Raw genomic sequence first — 14,419 nt, 5'->3', positions numbered from 1 at the left:
TCAGATGAAATGGAGGAAACGAATACAGGAATTTGTTCGTCCATTCCAGGAGAAAAGCATCTGCCTCCAGTTGGTGAGGAGAGTAAATTCTGGAGCAGAACTGTGGCAGCTTGAAGTTGTGGGGAGTTCCCCACTGGGAAAATATGCGATCGAGAGACAGAGAATTAATTGTCCATTCGTGAGGTTGCAAGAGACGACTCAATTTGTTCGCCAGTGCATTTTTCTCTCCTTGAATATAGGCAGCTTTCAGAAAAGTGTTGTGAAGAATTGCCCAATTCCAAACCTTCTGAGCTTCTTCGCAAAGGAGAAGAAATCCTGTCCCTTCTTGCTTGTTTATGTAGTACATGGCGACTTGATTGTCTGTACGAATGAGCCCGATCTAATCGTGAAGAAGGTGCTGAAAAGCTTTGATAGCATTGAAGATTGCTCTGAGTGCCAACAGATTAATGTGATGTCGACGGTCTGTGGTGGACCAGTGTCCTTGAGTCTGTAGATCATCCAGATGTGTCCCCCAAGCATAGGTCAAGGAATCTGTGGTGAGAACCTTCTAGTGAGGAGGTGTTTGAAACAGCAACCCTCTGGAAAGATTGGAGGATAGCATCCACCAGTGACGAGATTGCTGAAGAGAAGGAATCACAGTAATGTGTTGCGAGAGCAGGTCGAAAGCCTGTTCCCATTGAGAAGCCAGGGTCCACTGAGAAATTCTGAGGTGAAGGCTGGCAAAAGTAGTCATGTGAACTGTAGAGGCCATGTGACCAAGGAGGACCATCATGTGTCTGGTTGAGATTGAAGTGAGAGCAGACACTTCGTGACAGAGTCGAATGAGAGTATCCTGACGTTGTTGTGGAAGGAATGTTCTGAGTTGCACAGTGTCCAGTACGGCTCCATTAAACTGCAGAGTTTGAGAGGGCTGCAGTTGGGACTTTGGAAAGTTGACTTCGAATCCCAAACTTTGCAAGAACCAAATAGTCTGTTGTGTCACTAAAGTAACCCCCTGAGACGTTGGGTCTTTGATGAGCCAGTCATGCTGATATGGGAAAACTTGGAGACCGTGACTTTGCAAAGCTGCTGCTACTACTACCATGCACTGAGCTATCACTACCATGCACTGAGCTGTGGAATGATTTTCTTATTCATCTATGTGATCTGGGTTCTTTCCAATCATTTCGAAAACATCTGAAAACGTGGCTATTTTCAAAGTTGTAAATTCAGCTCTTCTCTATACTATTTCAAATCCATATTGTATCTGTTCTCCTTTCTAATTTTCTTGTAAACCGTGCCAAGCTCTACTGTTATAGAGAAGATGTGGTATATAAGCCTAAGGTTTAGTTTAGTTTAGAGAGGAGGCCAGGCCGAAGGGTAGCACTCTGTATTGATAGTGATGATTTCCCACCTGAAATCATAGGAACTTGCGAGAGGCTAGGTGAATGGGAATGTGAGTGTAAGCCTCTTTGAGGTCCAGAGAGTATAACCAATCACTGTGATCCAGAAGGGGATACAATGATGCCAGTGATAGCATCCAAAATTTTTCTTTAACGAGAAATTTGTTGAGAGCTCTGAGATCCAATATTGGTCGAAGACCCCCCCCCCCCCCACCGTCTTCTTCGGAACACAGAAGTAACGGGAATAAAACCCTGTACTCTGCTGCTCCAGAGGAACGGGCTCGATTGTGTTTAGGGAGAGCAGAGCTTGTACTTCCTGGAGAAGAAGTGGGGTCTGTGAGAAACTGGAAGGATACTCTCTTGGAGGGTGATTTGGTAGAATCTGATGGAATTGTAGAAAGTAACCCTCCTTGATGATTGAAAGTACCCAGAGGTCCGAAGTGATCAGTTCCCATCATTGATAAAAATGATGGAGACAACCCCATATGGAAGAGGGGAAGACAGAGGCAGAGAGATTGTTGTTATGCTCTAGCTGAGACAGTCAAAAAGTCTGGGGTTTTCGCTGATGTTGCTGCTGCGGCTGTTTCTTAGGTGGCCATCTGGAATAAGATGATGATGACTTTGGTGGATAACACCGCTGATAAGATGCAGAAGGCTTGAAATTCCTAGTTGCCAGGGGTTTAGGTTTTGGACAAATGAGAGCAGCAAATGATTTCTCATGTTCAGATAAGCGTTTCGTAGCTGCTTCAATGGATTCATCAAAGAGCTCAGTGCCATGGCATGGAATGTTTGCCAGTCTATCTTGTAGATTTGGATCCATGTCCACAATGCGCAGCCATGCCAAGCACTGCATTGCCAATGAGAAAGCAGTCACTCGTGAAGACATTTCAAATGCATCATATGCTGCTTGAACCATATGAACCCATAGCTGAGATACAGTAGAGTGGAATGCATGTGCTGAAATTCAGTCAAACGATGCAGAAGCAAGTACTTGAAAAACGAAGGCATGGTCTTGAGCCAGTGCTTGAGATATTTGGTAAAAACAAAATTATAGTTCAAGATTCTATTCATCACCACAGAATTTTGTTAGAGTCTACGTCCAAATTTGTCCATGGACCTGCCCTCCCAGCCTGGTGGGACCACTGCATAGACTCTAGAAGGATGAAATATTTTCAAGGATAATTCGAGCACCAGAGATTGGTGCGAAAGTTGTGGTTTCTCGAATCCCTTGCAAGGTACAGTCTTATAGCGAGATTCCAATTTTGTTAGGACTGCTGGAATGTAAAATGGTGTATTAAGGTTCCGCTGGAAAGTGTGCTAAAGAATTCCATTTCCTAGGCAACTTCAGAGATTCCCTGGGAGGATGAGGCATCTCCAATTCCTCCAACATTGGTTTTGTGTATTTTGAATCAGACTCCAAAGGGATATCCAAATCCTTAGACATTTGGCAAAGGAATTTTGTGAAGGATACCAGATCAGCCGAGGAATGTTCTTCATGAGAAGTAGGACGAGATATTTGAAGTGTAGAGAAAGAAGGTGAAGCTTCACGTGAATATTGATACTGGAGATCTGATTCAGGAGGTAGTGTTGTAGAATAATACCTATTTCTGGGAGGAACAGGAGAAAGAGAACGCTTCCTTTTAAAGGATTGAGCTGGGGATGATGGTTTTGACCCAAGGGAACCATGTGCCAGCTGATAATGATGCTCCTTTGGAGAGTGCCTCGACAAAGGAGTGTGTGGCCTTGAAGAACCTCGAGGCAAAGAAGAATGCTTCGGTGAACGGTGTCTTGGCAAGGAAGACCTGCGCCTGGAAGAGTTGGAGCAGGAAACATCCTGATGTTGCCTCGAACGACGATGCTCAGAAAAATCCCAAGTCTGTCGAGGTGATGTCGAGACTTGCCTCAATGAATGCTTTGATGGATGGTAGGAAAGTAGAGCTGGAGTGCGAGACTCAGTGACCTGGATCGATGCAACGAGGAGTGACTCGATGAGGATCGAGGTTGAGACATTCTCAAGGACTTAACTTCTTCTCTTTTAGACAAGTGCTCATGCTGGTCTCGGGACACTCTCAAGGACTCCTTGTAAAGTAGAAGAGTGCTCAGGCTGGACTGCAGTCGAGGTCGGAGTTAGTTTTGCAAGCATATTGCCAAACTCCTTGTGCAAAAGTGCTTCCAGCATATCCTGGAAAACAGGCACCAATCCCAATGGAGCTGGTATCTTTGATGCAGGCGTGCCTTCTGGCGAGGAAGACCTCGATGTAGAAGGGTCTCTTGAGGCATGGCGTGCAGGTCTTTGATCGGCCGGCAGGACTAAACTCTCTGTCTGAAGGGCCAGAGACTCAGTTTGGAGTAGAGAGCTGCACGGGAACGGGGACGATGGGAATCCCGCGGGTTCCCCCTTCGGGTCACGGGGATCCCGTGGGGCGCCCCTTAGGGTCGCGGGGATCCCATCGGGACGCCACTCGTGCTCTCGGGGATCCTGCAGGGTTCAATATAACTCAAGCCGCGAGGCTCATCTGATTTTCCTACCTGCCCTGCTGCGAGGCTCGTCTTCCATTTCCTGCCTGCCCTGCTGCAGCACACATAGCCAATCGGAAGCCTTTCCCGATGTCAGCGCTGACGTCGGAGGGAGGGCTTATGGAAGACTTACGGTCGGCTATGTGTGCCGCGGCAGGGCTGGCAGGAAATGGAAGATGAGCAGTGTTCTCCCTAGCACCCGGTTGTCCCCCCGCCAGAGATGTAATCCAGGTCGCAAGGAGGTCAGGGATAGAGATGGTTCACTGGGCCTAGGCATAGAGGAGCTGCCTTACTGCACGCTTTAAGAGGAAAATAAGCTTTTAAATCCTAAGGTGTTTTTGTTTCAGGGCTAAGTTCGGTGATTTTAAGCATTTCCAAAGCTTGTTGTAAGCACCAAAGAGGGGGTTCTCCCGGGTGGTTGGGGGGGGGGGATATTCAAAGCAATGTCACTGTCCCTAAAGAGCTCAGGGTCACTGAAAACCGGGTATGTTGTGGACATTTTTTGGCTGGAGTGAGCATTTGGCTAGTAAAGGACTGATATTCAAGACTTAACTTGCCAAAGTCAAATGGGACTGTGCTTAAAACTCAATCCTTCCTTTATGCCATTTACCATAGTCTGTTAAATACTGAATATCCCACTTAACCTAGAGTTTAGCTGACTGTAAACCCATAGAGACACTGGATCTGGACGGGGGGGGGAGGGGAAGAGAGGAGAGAGAGACAGAAAAGGACCTTGAGGAGGAGCTGGAATGCAGACTTGAACCAAAAGGGAGGAGGAAGACAGAGCAAATGCTGGACTAGAGGGGGTAGAGAGGGGAAACACACTGAACTGAGGAGAGAGAGATGCCAGGCCCTGGGGAGAGGGAGGACAAAGAGAGTGAGACAGACAGAAAGACCTGGAACAAAGGTGGGAGGACTCAATATGTTAGCTTTGGGAAATGTATATAGCAGATGTCTTTGTATTGTGTTCAAAAGAAAAGGAAATGCATTTCTGGTTTTATTTCTACAGTGTTGAAGTACTTGCTGACCCTTGCTGTGACTAGTGGGGATCCCCAAGCACCACCAGCAGAGGACCTCCTTTAGAGACTGCCAGAACTCCCCTCCACCAAGCACAGCAGTTGCTGGCAACATCCATGAGCCACTGAGGTACCAGCATCTGTGACTCAGGGACGCTACTGTTGCCTGCCAAGCTTGGCAAAAGGGACCCCCGGCCAACTGCAAAGGAAGTCCTCAGCTGATAGCTTGGGAGTTCTCATCAGCTGAGTATTTATTTATATTGTATATTTACATTAGAGGCTCTGGTAGAAACCCGTTTACAAAGTATGTATTCTTCCCAATTAATATTTCCAAATTAATAAAGTGTCTTTGCTTATTTTTAAATGGGTCTCTACTAGAGCCTTTAATTCAGTAGCATAATTAAATGAAATAACTATTTCTGAAGTTTATAGGGACGGGCGGGGATGGAGGTGATTCCTTGCGGGGACGGGTGGGGACGGAGGGGATTACTCACGGGGACGGAGGGATTTCTTGCGGGGACGGGTGGGGACCCATCCCCACTAAGTCTAAGGTCTGATTGGCCAATCAGGCCTTAGATTAAGTGGGGATGGGCGGACCCGCTATGCCTAAGGCCTGATTGGTCCAGGCTTCTAGAGCCTGGGCCAATCAGGCCTTAGGCTTCGGCGGGATGGGCCGGGAAGGGGCGAGCCCGCCTCATTTCGACCAGGCGGGCCTACAGGCTGGACGGGCAAGAACCGTCTGGCCTGAAGAACAGGTTAGTTTGGAGGTTGTTAGCGCCGGGGGGGTTGGGGGGGGTGCATCTTCGGGCAGGAGGGATTGGACACCCTCCTGCTAGCAATCGGTAGTGTCGGGGTGGGAGGGAGATCAGTAATGTCGGGGGGGGCGGTCGGTAGTGTAGGAGGGGGGGGCATCCGATCGGACAGGCCGCGGCCCGCTATACTTATAGCGGCAGAGAGATCCCTTGCCGCAATAAGTGTAGCGGGCCGTGTCTAATCTAACCCCATTCTCTAACCAGCGTCTGTAACATGGACGCCGGTTACAGAATCGGGGTTTTAGTGTAGGCCGATTCTGAATAGGACGCCTCTCCTGGGCGTCCTATACAGAATCAGGGCCTAGGTGTCTTGCGGGCCTCGCCTTCAATATAGGCGGCCTGTCTGGGGAGCATTTTTTTTAAAAAAACGTGCATCCCGATTGGCTGATTAGACAGCTGTAGGACGCCTACAGCTGCCTAAAATCGGGACGCACTTTTTGAGAATCAGGGCCTGAATACACCAATGATGGGGATGGGTGATGGAGATCGCACGTTAACACCGACTGCACTTCGTGAAACAAGTGATTGGACGGGACATCGAGGTAAAGACGGCTGCAGCCAAATTGAAGTCTGCAGGACTAGGCCACGGAACGGGTTCCATCACCAGAAGTCCAAATAAAGTAGATTTTTTTTTTTTTTTATCGACGCGTAACCCAACAACTCTCGGAGTAAAACAAACAAAAGCCGTGGCAGAGAAGGCAAAAAAGACCGAACTAGTTTGAACACTCATGCAGAACCTCGAAGCGATGGCTTCTCAGCTCCGCGAAAAAACTAGAACTGAGGAGATATGTACCCTATGTTGGGCGGGAGGGCACTCGCGCTTGTTCGGTGTGACAGTCGCAAACTTTCTAAAAGTTCTTCAAGCAAGTCTGCTTGTGAAGCTGTCCACATCGGGGCTCTGTAGATGACATCATCCATATGTGAGAATACGCTACCTGCTTTTCCTGGGATAAACAGTTTAACAGCTATTTCTTAAAGAAAAAGTTAATAGCTTTGGAATTTACTTGTTACTAGCTATTTAAAGTGTACCCAATCATAAAATCCAATATGAATTTAATCACTTCAGGTTTTTACCTTCAGAATTTTTAAGCAGGCTGAACTCCCACTTCTGTCCTTCACTGCTATCCCCGGCGGGACCCTCATGTACCATCCCCAGCCTGTCATCCAGGGGAGGAAGTGAAACAGAAGTATCATCAACCACATCCATATAGTTGTAAAATCCAGGAATCAGGAAGGTAATGCTCTGAAACACACAAAGCAAGATTATGTGCTGCAAACATCATGCTAGTTTCTGCTAAGGCAACCATTAACTTCACAGGTTTTTATCTCAGCAGCATCCACTCAGCTTTTCAACTTTCAAAACACAAATAAAAGGAGTATTAATTATTGTTTAACTAATCACTATAAAAATGCTTTCTTTAAAAGCACAATAGAGAAATACGGTCTTACCTGCTAATTTTATATATATATATATATATATATATATATATATATATATATAAATAATTTTCAGTTCCCTCTGCCTAAAAGACTGCTTCAACACTGAAGACAGTCATTTACCTCACCTATACTCTGCAAGTCACACTGGAAGCTGCACTTTTCTCCTAAATCTGACTTTTACACAATCACTACAAAAGACTGGAAGTGGCTCTCCAAATCTCTCCTTCCTTTGACTTTAACAGACTCTGCTTTCTTTGACATAGCATATGGTACTTCCAAGAGACCCTTCAAGAAAGTCTCTACTCCCACACAGCAAACCAGGCTTAGGCCCTCCCACCCCTAGGCACACATTACAAATATAGACCCACCCACAAATCAAACCAAACACACCCCACCTGCTACCCAACCAAATCCTACTATAGCTCCATATCCTTAACCTAGCCACTCCAAATTTCATTGCCTTCATAATACCAATGCAACAACCTGTGTTCTACATATTGCAAATTACTCTCCTTGCCAACATGCATTCTCCCATCACAGTAATCATAGGCCAGGGCCGATATAGTGACATTTATAATTTTCCCCACAGAAAATCCTTACCATTAAGATCCCGATACCTTAGGCCCATTTCCATCACCCCCCCCTCCCAAAAACCCTCAAAATGGCACTGGTAAATGCAAGATCTGTAAACAACAAAGATTCTATACTATCCCCCTCTTCTACGAAACCGCACTAGTGGTTTTTAGCGCAGAGAGCCGTGCTTAATGGCCCACGCTGCTCCCGACGCTCATTGAGTTCCTATGAGCATTGGGAATAGCGCAGGCCATTCAGTGCGGCTCCCCGTGCAGTTTCGTAGAAGAGGAGGTATATGACCTCCTCACAGATAATAACTGGAACGCCTTCCTGATTACTGAAACTTGGCTTTCAAAGATAATAACGTAATTATCCTGGGTATGCTGTGCCCTCCAGGATACCAAGTGATAGCCTGCTCACACACTGACACTAGAGGTGGAGGAGTAGCTGACATCATTAAGTCCAACCTCAACCCAAGACTGATAGAGGCCATCACACTAAACACATTAGAGTGCCTCACCTTCTCGATGGGTAACAACAGAGACCTAACCTTCACCTTGATATACAGAGCACCGCACTCTCCAATGACCATCCTAGATGACCTACTATCCATCCTCAGCAAACTAGTCATCACATGCAACCAAATCATCATACTTGGAGACTTCAACTTCACAAAGACTTCATCACGTCATTAGCAGACCTAGGCTTCAAACAAATGGTCCCCTCGCTGACTCACTCTGCGGGCCACATTCTAGACCTAGTCTTTATTCCAAAAGACACTTCGCTCACCACACAAACCCTAGCCTGTACCACCAAACCGGTACCCTGGTCCGACCACCATTTAATCACATTCAACCACAATCATACAAAATAACCATCAACCAGAAAACAACCCCAACATAAAAATAATATACAACAATGCAATCAACCTAGAGAATCTCTCCACAGGCCTCTCTAACCTAGGGGGAACACCTAACCAAATTCTCAATCTGTTGATGAAGCTGTGGTGGACTGGCTGGTCGCGGTCAAAGAGATCAAATGCTACCCCCGCAAACATTCCTCCCACCTGGTTTACTGACAACTTAAGAATTAAGAAAAGAGAACTAACGAGAGTGGAACGGAAATGGTACAAATCCAGACTAAATAGTGACAGATCCAAATGGAAATAACCACCCTAGAGGCTAAAAAGAAGTACTACTCTAAACAACTCTTAAAGACCTTCAATAGATCAAAAAAACCTTTTCAATCTAACAAAAAATATACTCACAACATCACAAGGAGACAATAAATATCTTAGAACATAGAGTATGATGGCAGAAAAGGGCCATCGCCCAACAAGTCTGCCCACTTGAAGAACCATCCCCCTAAGCACATCCTCAAAGTGAACCCACATGTTTATCCCATTTTTTCTTAAAATCGAGCACGTTCCTGGCCTCAACTACCTGAAGTGGAAGATCATTCCAACGATCAACCACTCTTTCGGTGAAGAAATACTTCCTAATGTCACCATGAAATCTCCCACCCTTGATTTTTAACGGATGCCCCCTTGTCGCCGTAGGTCCTGTAAGGAAAAAGATGTCTTCTTCCACCTCAATACAGCCAGTAACATATTTGAATGTCTCTATCATGTCTCCCCTCTTTCTGCGTTCCTCGAGAGAGTATAGCTGCAACTTAACTAGACATTCTTCATATGGGAGATCCTTGAGTCCTGAGACCATCCTAATGGCCATTCGCTGAACCGACTCTATTCTCACCACATCCTTTTGATAATGTGGCCTCCAAAATTGAACACAATACTCTAGATGAGGTCTCACCATGGACCTGTACAGCGGCATTACCACTTCAGGCTTTCAGCTGACAAAACTACTTCGGATGCAACCCAGCAATTGTCTACCCTTGGATGAAGCTTTCTCCACTTGATTAGCAGTCTTCATATCTTCACTAATGATTACTGTTCTGCAACAGTTCTTGTTAAGGTCTCGCCATTCAGAGTGTAAGTTCTGCATGGGTTTCCGCTACCAAGGTGTATAACCTTACACTTTTTGGCATTAAAACTCAGTTGCCAAGTAGTAGACCATTGCTCCAGTAAAAGTAGGTCCTGCGTCAGTGTCGGGCCCAGTAACTCCGCCCACTACGTTGCATAGTTTAGCATAATCGGCAAATAATGTAATTTTACCTCGAAGTCCTTGAGGCAGGTCCCGTACGAAGATATTAAATAGGATTGGACCCAAGACCGAGCCCTGCGGCACTCCACTGATCACTTCCGACGTTTCGGAGGGAGTACCATTTACTACCACCCTTTGAAGTCTGCCACTGAGCCAGTCTTTAACCCATGCAGTTAATGTTTCTCCTAGTCCCAGCGAGCTCATCCTGTTCAATAATCTACGGTGTGGGACACTATCAAAAGCCTTACTGAAGTCCAAATACACGACATTCAGGGACTCTCCCTTATCTAGCTTTTTCGTTAGCCAGTCAAAGAAGCTGATTAGATTGGATTGGCAGGACCTTCCCTTTGTAAATCCATGCTGGTGGGGATCCCTCATCCTCTCATCATTCAGAATCGTATCTAATTTGTGTTTAATCAACGTTTCCATAAGTTTACACACTATGGATGTGAGACTTACCAGTTTGTAATTTGCTGTTTCTGATCTGCAACCCTATTTGTGGAGCGGAATGACGTTAGCTGTTTTCCAGTCCAATGGGACTTTTCTCGTGCTTAGGGAAAGATTGAAGAGCGCGGCTAACGGCTCCGCCAGGACATCTCTCAATTCCCTAAGCACTCTTGGGTGCAGTTTATCCGGTCCCATGGCTTTGTTCACTTTGAGCCTTGATAGCTCTTGGTAGACGCTGCTGGTGGTAAATTCAAAATTCCGGAACGGGTCTTCTGAGCTCTCCCTTGTTTGCAGCTGTGGACCGGATCCCAGCGCCTCACAGGTAAAGACTGAGCAGAAGTATTCATTTAGTAGTTCGGCTTTATCGGAGTCCGATTCTACATAGTTACCGTCAGATTTCCTTAGGCGCACTATCCCATCTGTATTCCTTTTTCTGTCACTAACATACCTGAAAAAGGATTTATCCCCCTTTTTAATATTCTTAGCTAAATTTTCTTCCATCCAGAGTTTGGCATCTCTGACTGCTGTTTTAACAGTTCTAGATTTCACCAGATAGGCTTCTTTGGCTTCCAGTCGTTGTGATTGTTTGTAGGATACAAATGCTCTTTTCTTCTGTTTTACGAGTTCCGAGATCTCCGCGGAGAAACACTGGGGTTTGTTATTTCTCCGTCGTTTATTTATGGTTTTTATAGAGAAGTTGGTTGCTTCCTGTAAGGTGGATTTCAGAGCTGACCACAGTACCTCCACACTATCTGTTGTGTCCTGGTTTTCCAGCGCCTCAGACAAAATCTCCCATGCTCTTGAAGTTAGTGCCCTTAAAGTTAAGGACCTTTGTTGATGTGTTTGACCTAGTGAATCCCTTCCTGAGGTGAAACCACACCATGTTGTGGTCACCGGAGGCCAACGCATCACCTACCGAAACCTCTGTGACACTATTTCCATTGGTGAGTATCAGGTCCAGAATCGCCTAATCCCTAGGGGGCTCCAATACCATCAGTTTGAGTCGTGCTCCCAATATAGAGGTTAGTAGCCTTCTGCTGCCGCTGGTCGTAGCTGAAAGTTTGTTCCAGTTTTCATCAGGCATATTGAAGTCCCCCAACAGTAAAGTGGCTCCACGCAGAGTGATGGTCTCGATGTCTTTGATTAATTCTTTGTCTATGCCGTCCTGTTGTCTTGGAGGTCTGTATACAACATCAAGATACAGGCATTAGTCATTTCCCCTGGCAAGGTTCACCCAGAGGGATTCCCCAGTATACTTGACACCTATGATCTTGGTAACTTTGATGTCCTCCTTGATGTATAGTGCTACCCCTCCTCCGGTTTTGCCTTCTCTGTCTCGACGGAGAAGATTATATCCTGGTATAGCCATTATCCCATCCATGGGAATCTGAGAACCAGGTTTCAGATATTGCCACATCTAGGTGCGTTCCTCATTTCCATCTCTAATTCCAGAATTTTTTTGCCTAAACTACGGGCATTAACGTACATAGCCTTCCATACTTTATGTTTGCCCGGTCTGCATGGAGATTTTCCCGTTTGAGTTAGTTTGTCCCCTACAGTACTGTCTACAACGTGAGTACCTAACTCAGATTCAGAAATGGAGCGGTTACTTACCACACCAGGATGGTTACTTACCACACCAGGATGAGAGTGGGTACCCTCCCCCAACTCACCTAGTTTAAAGCCCTTCGGAGCAGGCGAGCCAGTCCATCGACCAAAAACGTTTTTCCCTCTTCTGGTCAGGTGGAGCCTGTCTAATCCCTGTAGTCCTTGAAGTGCCTCTCCATGGTCCAGGAATCCAAAGTCCATCTCTCTGCACCATCTGTGTAGCCACTCGTTAGTCCTCTGGACGATCTTCCCTGGCTCTTCTCTTGCCTCTCACTGGAAGGATGGAGAAGACCACCTGCGCCTCCATCTTCTTCAGCTTTTCACCCAGGGCTCCAACGTCTTCAGGTATATTCTCTAAGGTGTTCCTGAAGACTTTGGAGCCCTGGGTGAGAAGCTGAAGCAGATGGAGGTGCAGGTGGTCTTCTCTTCCATCCTTCCAGTGAGAGGCAAGGGAAGAGCCAGGGAAGATCGTATCCAGAGGGCTGAACTCGATAGTGAAAGCCTCTCAGACTACTTCAGTGACAAAGTAGACATAATATGGTCTCACCTTGACTTCGCTACATTACAGACATTGTCTCCCTATGACTCAGGCAAAACAACTAAAACCACAACTAGGAACCTAACTAACTTCAATACAGTCTCCCGTGACAACAAAATTGAGATACTATGCACAATTCACCCTTCTGGCTCCAACCTGTCCACCATGCCTCCTAGTGGTGGCAAAAGACGCCTTTGTAGACTCCATCCTTCCTCTCATCAACATCTCCCTGGAAACAGGCGTAGTTCCTGAAAACAGGAAGTCAAGTTTCAAGTTTATTTGAGATTTGATAAAATTGTTTTTTTAATAGATTATAAAGCAATGAACAATAAAAAAAGGGGAGACAAACAATTTTTAGGGGGGATCACAAACGTACTTTCAATGAGAGGGAGATGAAGGAAGGAACTACAACTTGGTATAGGAGGAAAGAGAACAAAAAAATGGATAAAACAGAAAGGTATTTAATTGATCAATACTTGCCTGCTTCGAGTGGAAGTGTTGACTGGACTCCAAAATCAGATTTATTAAAAGCATCCCTATAAAGGTAGCTTTTTAACTTTGATTTGAACTTTTCAAGGATTTTTTTCTTCCCTTACTAGGGCTGGTAATAGGTTCCAGGTTTGGGGAGCAGTAACTGAGAAAATTGTGTTTCGCCTAGTGTTTATAGTTTGTAGGGATGGAATTACGAGAAGATTTTTATCCTTGGATCGTAAGGTACAGAAGGAATTATACAGGATAATCACTGTCTAAGAATAGCGGAGCTTTGAATAGTAGGACTTTGAAAGTAATTAATGCCTGTTTTTAAGTAATTCTGTGGTTGATAGGAAGCCAATGCGCCGTCATCAGACAGATCTTGAAAAAAATCCACACTTGACCCTAACTTGCCCGGCAACTTTAGACCTATCTCCAACCTACCCTTTGTCTCCAAGATCCTGGAAAAAACTGTGTATCCCAATTACATTCCTTCATCAACAAACAAGGTGCCCTATCCGCCTTTCAATCGGGATTCAGGAAATTTCACAGTAATATAATATAACAATCAGCATATTTACCGCAGGACCGTGAAGCTCTATGCTGTTTACAAAAAAATAAGATATACAATTGAAAGGAAAATTTAGTTACCCAAATATTTGGCAAATAGGTATGCTTTTAGATGCCCCCTAAACTTCATGTAGGAACTAGAAGTCATGATAAATCGATTTAAATCCTTACCCCATAGAGCCGCCTAATAAGACAAACGATGATGGCCTTCTGGTGCTGTTGGATCTCAGCACAGCCTTAGACACTATTAATCATCCTCTCTTCATTGAGCGGCTCTCTGAAATAGTAATCAGAGACACTGCGCTACGATGGTTCTCCTCTTTCCTAAATAACAGATCACCTAGCGTTCTGCTCATTGACGTGCTATTAAAACCGAAACTGATCAAATATGGTGTTCCGCAGGGGGCTCTGCTATCTCCCCTACTATTCAATCTCTATGTTAAACCTGTCTTAGAGATAGCCTGCAAATATCAAATACAGATTCATTCCTTTGTGGATGACATTCAACTGTACCTACCGCTAGGAGAAGCCCATGATGCTCCGATTGTGAAACTCCTAGCTTGCCTCTCGGAAAGCAAAAACTGCAACTGAACGCCTCCAAGACGGAGCTCCTTTGGATCCGCAATGAACGCTGTGACCATGCCTGTCCCTCGCTGTGCTGGGACTCGACTACTATAACTGTGAAAGACCAAGTACACAGCTAAGGAATACTCCTTGATTGCAACTTGTCACTTTTCAACCATATTTCTCAGGTGGTATCTTCCTCATTTTACTACCTGCAACAACTCCAAAAATTAAGGAACTACTTTTCAGAGTCTGACTTTGCCCAACTACTCTATGCCTTAGTAATCTCCAGTATGGATTACTGCAATACGCTATT

General features: G+C 45.5%; 1 protein-coding gene across 3 annotated transcripts in view; it reads right to left on the bottom strand.

Moving 5' to 3' along the window:
• Window positions 1–14,419, bottom strand: part of PASK (PAS domain containing serine/threonine kinase) — a 514,076-nt gene that overhangs the window by 251,997 nt on the left and 247,660 nt on the right. For all 3 annotated transcript variants that reach the window (XM_033957505.1, XM_033957503.1, XM_033957504.1), the window contains one exon: window positions 6,802–6,970. In XM_033957505.1, coding sequence (XP_033813396.1) covers window positions 6,802–6,970 — 169 coding nt within the window. The remainder of the gene's footprint in view (window positions 1–6,801; window positions 6,971–14,419) is intronic.

The sequence above is a fragment of the Geotrypetes seraphini genome, chromosome 9 (genome assembly GCF_902459505.1).
Source record: "Geotrypetes seraphini chromosome 9, aGeoSer1.1, whole genome shotgun sequence".
Lineage (NCBI taxonomy): Eukaryota > Metazoa > Chordata > Amphibia > Gymnophiona > Dermophiidae > Geotrypetes > Geotrypetes seraphini.
Note: the sequence above shows the minus strand (reverse complement) of the source record. Positions and strands in the feature narration are given on the sequence as shown.